Genomic DNA, 11,528 nt, shown 5'->3' on the forward strand with positions numbered 1-11,528 from the left:
CTCACTCAGCCAGATCAATTATCCTTACATACATTTAACAATGCTCCTACTGCTAAAAATACTGGCTATTTCATGCTTGTGTCAAAAATAACCACCCTTATGGGTTTGTTTATTTGTGCAAAGGAAGGTAAACAAATGAATTTCCATGACTAGCAATGGCATGGCCTCTTTGGATCTACTAATCTGCTCAATTCATTAAAATGTTGCAATGTATATATATATATATATATATATATATATATATATATATATATATATATATATATATATATATATATATATCCACAATTGTAGGTATTTGGTGTGAATTAGGACTCATATGATTTTAGATTAATAGCATAGATTTATATCCATCTGATTTTGGAGAGACATTGACCTAAAATAGTATTTCTTTTAGCAGCATTGGGACATATCTTTTAATTATTACTTTTTAATTTATTTATTATAGTGAATATTGTTGTCCGCACGCAATAGTTAAAATATAAAAGTGAGATGAGAGAATGGATAAATGCAACATGAAGGAGAAGAGAGGAAGGAACATTGATGACAGGCAAACATGAGACAGATTCAGTAGGTGTATTATATATTTTGGATATTTAGATATATTAATAGAAAAAGTTTATGTCTTCCTTTTGTTCTTATATTATAATTTAACGGGTTATAAAAGATTTTAAAAGCTCCCTAAATTGATAATAGTCATAATAGTAACGGAAAATATTTTTGGAAAAATAAATATGTTAATAAGCTTTAATAGCAGCAGCTACCTTGATGTTGGAGCAGTACATATTCATTGACTGGTACCCTGATTCAACTAGAAATCATGGCTATTAAAGAAAATCGCTAGTAACTACCTAAAATAACATCCTTTTCGTAATATAGTTAAATAGTATTCCGAGGAAGTAGTAATATTTAAACTATAATTAAATAATCACAGATCAGTTATGGGGTAAACATTCATTTACCTGTGTGTGGAGTAGAACTTTAAATTAAAATGCAATGCATGCGTCGTAATTAAACTGTAAATCTGATTTTATTTTTTTTTTCTTACAAATGATCTCGTTTTAACTATTTTCAAATAAAACGAATCAGGGACATGGCAGAGATTATACCATAATGCAGCTTGGCTTTATCTGTGATCCAAATAATATGTATCAATGCATATATTCTGCATTTGATGATATAGCACCTGGATCTGCAAAATATACCGAATAAATGTAAAATAAAGTAAAATATGCTGCTAATAAATATGCAGATTTGTGGATTATGTATATCCACTCTTTACAAGTAGTTTGTAAGAACAAATAGACACATTCCTTACAAATAATGTGCTTTATTTTATTGTTACAGTTTCAAGTTATTTTGGTGTAATAATGTTAAAAAATATTAATAATGTGGAGTGGACAGGGTGCATATTGTTCCTTATAATAATGGGACGCTCCCTTTCCCATTAATTTGGCCAGAAACTAAAATACTCAATAGAATGGCCTGAACCAACTAGTATCCCATATAGAAGATGAAATCTATGGACATGTAAAACAATGATTATAATCCAGTCTAATCACTGCTCTGTGTTAGTGGCTAATATGCACATTAACATCTGAAGTACTTTTTATTGCTTTTACTGCCTTCGCCATGTCTCTTGTTTTTCTTGCTCTCATCCCACTAGATGTTATCTGAACTTTGTGGTTTATTACTAAGACTGGGAACATCAGCATGTGCCAGGGATCGACCTCAGAGCTTTGCAGAGAGCAAGGAGAAGCTGCTGAGGACTGACACTCCCATGATCCTCAGCCGACCGAAGATCACTGGAGCTTAGTCCACAAAATGCGGGCCGACTGCCTGTAATGTGTTATACTCAATTATACCCACACCTTCCTGGTATCTAAAGCAGCAATATAAATCTTTCATTGCTCGCACCAAATCATATGATTACATCATAATTAATATATACGGGCTTTGATACCTTTGAGATTAGCCTGTCAAATGAATCCATATACATTCAATACAATAATCCTGTACTAATTCTGTATATCAGTGTATGTGCATTGTATGTCCAGCCTTCACAGACAGGTACCTACCCTATGGAATTCTGGTATTAGTATTATAAATGGTGTCTGTAAAACCAAAACCACATCCAGACCTTACTGTACTTTAAAGCAAGACATGTCCAATGCAGCCATTCACGGTAGTCAAGGAGTTAACCCCAAGAACACAAGAAGAATAGCATATCTTTTTAGACTTCACATCTAATGCTGACATTTTTTTAAAATCAAAAAACGAATTATGAACATGTGAGAAAAAAGTACAGTAATTGGCTAACATATTATTGAACATAGTACATCTGAAACTACAACTAAGGACGATACAGACAACATGCAAGTGGACAATTATCCGGGGACGCTCTAATTTTATAATGATTTACGTCACTGAGTGCTAATATGACATCATTCATTTAATTTGGGTAGTATGTATTCAATATGCACTGTTCGTGCAAATTTACCATGTGCGTAATTCACTTTTACAGCACTATTAATAATACGCATTATGTATTATAGAGTATATGCCTCTATACAACAATATACAATACAATGTAAAATGTATGACATGTATATAATTGTACATATATACTGTGTTTGATAAATGTATATATATATTATTTTTCTTATAGGAATACACCAAAATACAACATAACTATTTTCTAATATTGCATTATTGCACTAAATTAGTTAATTTAGATAGATAGATCGATAATTATATTACATATTATATACATAATATAATGTACTTAAAACTGCCCTGAGGCAACTTATCGAAATACAATGTTATACATTACGTATTACTGATTTAATTTCCCATCATTATACTGCGTCTTTTGCTGTCTAGCATTATATTCAACTTTACACACATTATATATATACACCCCGGAGACCAAAGTTCGATTTATAATAAGGTTTAATTCTATTTGAATCTAGATATTCATATTTTGCAACATTTTCACAGTGAAATTAGACCAATTTACTATATATATATATATATATATATATATATATATATATATATATATATATATATATATAAACAATTATAGAGCTAAACAAAAATATCAAATATTGGCGGCTCCACATAGAACAATACTATAAAGTAAGAAAAAATAAGCATTCTGCAACATATTATATCTTATAGCAAAGACCTAGCGATAGTGACTCCTTCACAGAACATTTAGCAAAATAAACATAATAAAAGGAAATAGAGTGCTTTCATAGATGCTGTGTAGCATATATCTGAAATATTATTATTAATAGCATGTTATTACCACGAGGGGGTTTTATACATTAATAGGCTAGCTAGGATCTCCTTAATCATTTTGCATTGTTATTCTAGTAGCAAGAAAATATAGGATACAAAATATATATATATATTTTAAAAAATAATGTATATCAGAAGTTGGTACTAAAATGAGAAGCAATACTGTACCTGACATAGGTTTATCCAGTTTATTTGAGTGCAGTGGTGTTTATGTAAATGTACATAACTATTTACCATGAAATACATACAGTTAAGCATCTGCTACACACTTGCATTAACCTCGGTCTGATGCTAGGTTTTTTTTTCTTCTTTTAATTATATTATGATTAGGCAGAGGCAGCCAATCCTAGAAGAGAAGCCCTTAAATTAGCAACGTGAACATCAAAAAGGTTTATTGCGGTGTATGAGGGGCCCACCCCTTCTGCTCTCTGATTGGCCGAAACGAGCTCTGACGACATATATTAACCCAAGCTTCCCAAATGATGTAGCTGTACATGGAGATCCTACATGGATATAGTGCCAGTGCTGAGTATTCACTGAAGGTCTATGGGGTGCAGAGAAGACACTGGGAGTTATTGTTAATCTACATGCCCACATACAGGGCAAAAGGGGATATATGCTGACATCCCAAGATCTTACACGTTGTCTGGTGTCCGGATTGATAGTATGCTTGGTGCTCAGATCATTTGAGGCGTAGGAAATGGATGCCAGCTCACAGTGAAACCCGATCAGAAACTGTATGCTCCCATTGGGAACTATGTGCAAGACCTGCTGTAAGTAACAGATCGCTGGTTAGCAAGTTCGTTTTACGTCACCCAGATTTTTGATTTAATGGAAAGGATTTCACTGGACCCTAGCAGCACCCATGCAAGCTCTGGTGCCTCGTAATACTTGAATTTACAGCGTTTGGGACATCTGATCTATTGCAGATCTGTACTAACGTTCCATTGCTTGCTTTTAATCTGCTGTAAAGGAGAGACAAGATCTATGGAGGGCTGGATATAAGATCATATTTATACTTGATATATATAGATATTTATACATAGACATTCACCTGGTGGTGGGAGGCATAACATCCCAAAGGAAAAGGACTAGGCAGAAGGTGAAGCTGCAATGAGTTTAGTTGGAGGCTTCCCCCACCACCCTGTGGTTCACCATGATGGGTACCCGTTTGCAGCCGCTGCAGCTGCCGCCGCAAGCCGCTGCCACGAAGAAAACCCTTATTTCCACGGCTGGCTTATCAGTCACCCTGAGATGTCTCCCCCCGATTACAGCATGGCACCGTCCTACAGTCCGGAGTACGCTAATGGTGCGGCCGGGTTGGACCACTCCCATTACGGGGGTGTCTCGGGAAGCGGGGCCGGTGCTTTAATGCAACGGCCTGTAAAGCGGAGGGGGACTGCAAACCGTAAGGAAAGGCGCAGGACTCAGAGTATTAATAGCGCCTTCGCAGAGCTGCGGGAGTGCATTCCCAACGTCCCCGCTGATACCAAGCTCTCCAAAATTAAAACCCTGCGCCTGGCTACTAGCTACATTGCCTACCTCATGGACCTGCTAGCCAAAGATGACCAAAACGGGGAGACAGAGGCCTTCAAGGCAGAGATCAAGAAGACAGACGTGAAAGAGGAAAAGAGGAAGAAAGAACTGGTCAGTATACGATTTCTTGGTAGTAATATTAATGTGTAAATGTTGGATCAATAATTTAGAAAAATTAATATTTTACTCAATTTCTTTCTTACGTATTACCAAGTTTCTGTCTTGCAAAATACAACACGATTTTATTTTATAAGTGTAAATATTCGCGTGATAAATATTGCTTACCATTCCTCAAAGATTTAATAGTACAGAAGAAAAATAATAAAGCTGAATTGACGATGACCAAATTTCCTTAAAAAAATTGTACGAACACGAATTGATAAAATACAACAATTACGCTAAAAAACAAAAAAAGTTAAAAAAGAGAAGGCTTCTTCCTATCCATTAATGCAATGATTTCCTAAATTCTCTGCCATTATACACAAGGCATACATCATATAATTATTATATGTAAAAATATTGTTTAATATTTATAAAATATTTAAGGAATTCATACATTGTTATATTGTATAATAATATTTATAAATAAAATACATTTTATAAAATACATATCAAGGTTAGTAAAAGAGTTAAGAATTTCAAACATTATATTATATAGCTGATGCTTTTTGTATAGAGATACAAAGAAATAAAATATAGTAATACATTTCGTGGTGGAAGAAAATATTTAAAATTATAATTACGTCTTTAGAAAATATTTTACCAGTGAGAATACATGATTACTAATACACGAATTATTAGTATTATTAGTATTTGTCATAAAAGCTCATGTATAATTCTGTCAGTTTGAACATATTTACAATGCAGAAAAGTGATATTAAATACATTTAAGATTTGTACTCATTACAGTAATTGATGATTTAAATTAAATTAATTTGTCGATTTTAAAGTGTATCAGTAAGAGGCAAGGCCACAAGTTAACCCATCTTAAAGTATTGTATTATTAATCGGCACTGGAATATTTTTTAAAACATATATTTTTCTATGAACTGAAATACCGAAATATTTTTATTCTAAATTAATTTTCTGTTTTTTTCCCCCCTTCGGTCATTTCCAATAGAATGAACTCTTGAAAAGCACAGTTACCGGCAACGATAAGAAATCGAAAGGGAGGACTGGCTGGCCACAGCATGTCTGGGCTCTGGAGCTTAAACAGTGACCTTATGGACTGCATCAATGAAGACTTCATATACATACATATATATGTATGTGTCTGTATATATATGTGTATATATGTGCCCTGAAAAAAACTATGTATTTGGAATCGTCCAGTTTATTTATGTGCAATTTCACCCCCAACCACCCCTTTACATGTGGATACCTGAAGAAAAGCATTCCATTTAATGAAGAGGAGTCTGAAGGTTGGTTTAAAGGGGTTTGTGAGTTACAGTATTTTCTCTGTTTGTGCTGAAAACACAATGACAAAAAAGACTCATTGGCATTAGTGTGTATGTGAAATGTATGTCTACAAAACCTGGCCTCATAGGTAGAAATATTGATGGTATTATAAATGTATAGGGAGGCTGAAACAATTGCACCAATGGTGGTAGATGAAGCATTTCCTGGTGTGAGAGGCCTAGGGGATACTACAGTCTGATCAGTATTATCTGCTGGCCACTTTCTCACACACTGAAAGCAGATTAATGGACAAAAGGAATTTTCCCTTTTTTGTACAGGTCCAACAATTGAAGTTTTTTTTTTTTAATCAGTTTTTGTGCACTTCTGTCAAGAAATGTGGAGTTTAATTAATATTTGAAGGTGTAAAACTTTATATGTGATCAATAAACCACTGAGTGTTTTTTGTATATATTTGTTACACTGATCTGATATTTTTTAGGCAGTGGGAAAATGATCAATGAACTCATTCTATATGTGCATAAATTCTTGACAAATACACATGGGTGTGTGTATGGAAATGCATATACATTGTTTGTTTAATATATGAAGCAATGTTTCATTATATATATATATATATATTATGAAACATTGCTTCAATATATATATATATATATATATATATATATATATATATATCCACTGGTACTGTTAATATACAGAAAGATAGCTGGTTGCTTTTAAATTAATTAACTATTTACATTTCCTTACAACAAAACAATTTTGTTTAAGGTTTAATTTGTATTATATTTTATAAATGAAGCCATTTTAAAGATAGACAATAATTTGTTTGCAGACAATTACAATAATTTGTAATTTGTAACAAAAAAAGGTTTACACTATTAGTAAAATCTACTGTGCTGGAATAATTTGAGACCCTCTTTTTACCCTTGACTTCAGATTTCAGACTTTCAGATTTACAACAATTTTCATGATCACAGGCAAATTCTATGTAGTTTGGATGAGATACAAAACCAACTGTTGTATGCAACCACATTGATATACACAACCTGAAATAAGTACGGTAGTTACTTCCTGATTGTAATAAAACATTTAATCATTAAAGCAGAGTAAAGAAAAATGGATTGATAAAATAAAAATCTAACAACCTCCCTTGCTAATCATATTGGTTTATGCCTTATTAATTTAACCCTTGGTGTCGGGAGGCTGAGCATGATTTTTAAAGATATTTTAAAATGACATTTCAGCTGAAACCCCTCCTAGAATTTTACTTCAATATGGTCAATTGGTGTTTTCCTTGACATTAGCTGGAAAACATGTGGGTGGACATGCAGTAGGGCTATAAAAAGATAAGAGGGGTCTTTCCACCAGGTCCCCATGTGTGGGGTGAGGGGTTATAACAACTTGGCCAGTTTGTAATGCCCTTTCTTGTCAGAGGTCAGAAGCAGGGTCTTATTCTCTGAGCCCTTGTGCCTAGACACTTGCTTTTGTTTACAAGTCTTCACTGTAGATTCAAAGTTGAATTTCCTTATATAGATCATGATATTTTGGGGGAAGTTCATAGGAATAGTGCCTGCGATAAAAAAAAAGGAACTGTCTTACAAAAGGAACCAGGGGTTTCTGGAGTATTGATGTTAACCCTATATAAAATAAAAATACAGTCAAATCTAATTTACCTAAATAGCTGCTTGCCTCATACTATACATTAACATTACATGCTTATTTCCTTGAGAATTGAGAATGATTATATATTATATATATATATATATATATATATAAAATAGATATATATAAAATATATATATCTATATATAACTATATAGATATATGTATATATATAGTTAATTTCAGATTTTTCTTTTCTCACTGTCCTGAGCCTCTAATTATTTAATTATTGTAATTATTGGAAATCAAGCTGCATGTAGGTCTCAGATCTTAGCTTTTCTCCTATACTACTAACCTTCTGATTGCATGAAAAAAAATCCTTCTGTGGGTACAAATTAAAAGCTCACCCTTAAGCTGAAGAATTTTAGTAGCCTCGGTGTGTTGCCAGCTAAGGAAATCTTTTTAATTACTCAGTAATGTGGATGTTGCCGATTCCTCGAGTCTAATCACTCTCAGAGTAACTCTCAAGAGTCCTAGACAGGCCGGAGCCAACAAAAATGTAGCTTTTGACGTTAAAAGCTAAATGGTGAAGCAGAGCTGTATAAGGGAAATAGACTGGTAGATTGGGATGTCAGTACCTTGGCCTCTGGTCGCCTAGCAGAGCTAGTCCACAGTATGATAACACCAGCAATCTTGGACCAGAAGCCTGAGAATCTGGATTAACCCCAGTCCCCTCTTTCCACTGGGCCCCTGATGGGAAAATTGCCAAGATAATGCCTTTTTAGCCTAATAATAAATAATATATATAAATTATAATATTGTATAGCGCTTTAACATATGGATTCCTAATATCCAATTATCATAAGTATGTTATAACTGAAGAAATAGATATTGATCAATTAGTGGACATTTAAGGGTTTCTTTAATTAAACTTAATATATATATAGTATTATTTGACACTTGAAATATTTTTGTGTGTGTAGTAATTCATAGAACGGAATTTTAACACAGGTATATGAAGAAAAAAATCAAGGATACAATTAATTCGATTAAAAAAAAAGGAAGCAAGCGAAAACCAAATGAGAGGAAATTGCTGCATTCTCCACATCAAATATTATTTAACCCTTTATCTATCAGATTGTTGATAAAGGCATTGTAACAGTGCACATACACCAGGTGCTCCAATGTATTCATTTTTTTTTTATTATTATTAAAATGACGGCAACATATTGCACAACACTGCATAATTATAGTATTTTTCAGAGGTTTTTTGTGAACGTTGAAGTGATTAATGTAAAATACATGCGCTCCTGTAGATAAGGGTGAAAGTGGAGTCTTAGAACCTAGTCAAAATAAATGCTAAAATAGATGAGATTTCCTATAATGACACAATGAGTGCTGGAAAAGCCATGATTTCATCGGTCTATTCGGCTCTGATAAAGCGCTTTTATCTGCTTCCCTAAACAGAGACAGTGTTATGAAGTGAGCTCTCAGTGCAGAATCAGGGCTGATAGCACTGCCAGTGAGAGCCATTAGGAGCCAGCAGGGAGATCACTTCCATTTGTCTTCTAATACGCTGGACCTGTCACATTGGTCTTGTTAGGAACCTTGAAAATCTGAGCCGATTTTTTGCTTGTCTTGAGTCTGTACTTCAAGTATCAAAGTAAAAACTGGTTTGTACACATTTAAGGCATCCCTGGTGCCCCTTCCAGTGGCTAATTATTGCTAATTTGTTATCATTGTCAAGATAGGGTCAGAGATAGATCTAATGATCTTGTCCCTCTATTGAACTTGTTCATAGGTAAAGTTCTCTCTGCCTGCGGGGTTAAAAACTAAACGTAATTATGAAAAAAAAAGACAGAATACATGTCTTTATAGATGAGCCAATCGATCATGTGTCAATTTACTATTTTAAAACCAGATTTGGGATTTAAAAATTGGAATGAGTTCCCTTCAACTAATTTTCTTGTTGTATTCATAGCAAGACCCTTATCACAGTGACGTCATTGTTTAAATCTTCTTTAGTATTTTAGCGGATATTGCTTTTAAATAATAGAATTCCTAACATATAAGATATTCAATTTCACATCAATTCCCTTTAACCAGAAATAGAAATAGGCTTAGTAATTACAGCTCTGGATTCCCTCTGTTTTAGACTCTAGTTCCACTTTAAATCAGTCAAACCTCACTGTACCCTGTTAAAATGCAAAATTATGCAGAATGCAGCTGATTATTAAAAATCAGGCACTCAAGCGGCAAGATTGTCATTTGACAGGTATTTCAAGGGTTAACGAGATGATCATAACATCGAACCAAAAAAGATAAATATTTCATAAGGGACAATTTAGTTTATTTACATAAACTATGACCTCACTAAAAATGCAATAAATTAGCATTGGCAGCCTTTCAGATTATGCATCATGTGCTCTTCCTTATTATGGAATACATTTCCCTTTTTTTCAAGGGCTTATTTTTCTTTGATGACTAGATCATGTTGAGTATGATTACAAAAAAAAAATCATTCCTAGGCAGTATATAAGTTTTTACATGTGCTATTCCTGACATCTGGGAGTGATTAGAGGCCAAATCCCTCCCCCATTTGTGCTGGCTATATCTTAGCTGAGAGCCTATAGACAAGCTGACGTCAGATCAGACGACTAGGAGCCATCCTGCTCTTGACTTGGGTGTAATCAGCTTCTCTTAGTCTTTGGATTCGAATTCAGTTCATTCCCCTAGCTGGAATGCGGATGCTATGGCTCCATATTCAACAAATATTTTCAGCTGATATGATTTTACTTTTGGAGGTTTTAAGCCCAACACACATTCCCCCCCCTCCCCTCCCCCCAAGGGGGATAGATCATTTCTTTCCATATTGAATACAAACACAGAATGATGTATCTTGCAACAGTAACCCTCTCTTTATATATCCCAATGCATGGCTCCCATCCAAGACAAACACGCAGCTTTATAATGGCCAACAGCAAACTATTAAACAAAGTGAAACTTTTATGATAATTCCTGTTTAGGGAAGATGTGAGTCTAATCATTGCAAGATGATCTTAGTTAGTAATTATTCTGAAGAAGCAGGGTGATGAATATGAAGAGAATGAGGCTTGTTAGACCAGTTTTCTGCACCTGTTCTGCATCCTATTAGCAGGTTACACCCTGGATATTCGCAATTACTGCTGGAGACCATAGGGTTAATAATGCGAATATTAATGCAATGTTGTATTCTAGCTGGGGGACAATAAACACCCCTGCCTTTTGCGTTAATCAAAGCCAGACAGATATAGGCAAATACATTAAATATTTCTAGGGATGGTGCATAACAAAGACATCCAATAAAGTGTTTAGCCATTATGAATCTGGACATTAATAATACCCAGAGGTAATCTATGAAACAAACCAAATTGATGATGACAGAACGTATTGTTTAAGAAAACAACTAGTCAGATATCCTTAGCACAATAAAAACTAAACTTGCCATTTGCTGGAACCAACTTCTCTGATTGTTATTAATTATCATTATCATGACCATCATCATTATCAAATGCCGCAGTAGCCTGGCTGTATTAAGTATTTAAACGGCAGCATCAGCTTTTTAAAAGAATGGATTTCTGTTTCTTACTTTGATTAAAACACTATTTTACAGGTCCCCGTGGCAT

At 34.0% G+C, this 11,528-nt stretch overlaps 1 protein-coding gene across 1 annotated transcript; it reads left to right on the plus strand.

The window, feature by feature from the left end:
• Window positions 1–3,737: 3,737 nt before the first annotated feature.
• Window positions 3,738–6,707, plus strand: HAND2 (heart and neural crest derivatives expressed 2). The gene is made up of 2 exons (XM_053455314.1): window positions 3,738–4,953; window positions 5,963–6,707. Exons 1-2 carry the CDS (start codon window positions 4,420–4,422, stop codon window positions 6,059–6,061), a joined length of 633 nt encoding a protein of 210 aa, XP_053311289.1. The 5' UTR covers window positions 3,738–4,419; the 3' UTR covers window positions 6,062–6,707.
• Window positions 6,708–11,528: the final 4,821 nt, after the last annotated feature.

This window comes from Spea bombifrons, chromosome 1, assembly GCF_027358695.1.
Source record: "Spea bombifrons isolate aSpeBom1 chromosome 1, aSpeBom1.2.pri, whole genome shotgun sequence".
NCBI classification, from domain to species: domain Eukaryota; kingdom Metazoa; phylum Chordata; class Amphibia; order Anura; family Pelobatidae; genus Spea; species Spea bombifrons.

Coding starts and splice junctions, on each gene's coding strand:
- HAND2 (XM_053455314.1), top strand. CDS start 4,420: ATGAGTTTAGTTGGAGGCTTCCCCCACCACCCTGTGGTTCACCATGAT. Junction 4,954..5,962: donor AAAAGAGGAAGAAAGAACTG/GTCAGTATACGA, acceptor CATTTCCAATAG/AATGAACTCTTGAAAAGCAC.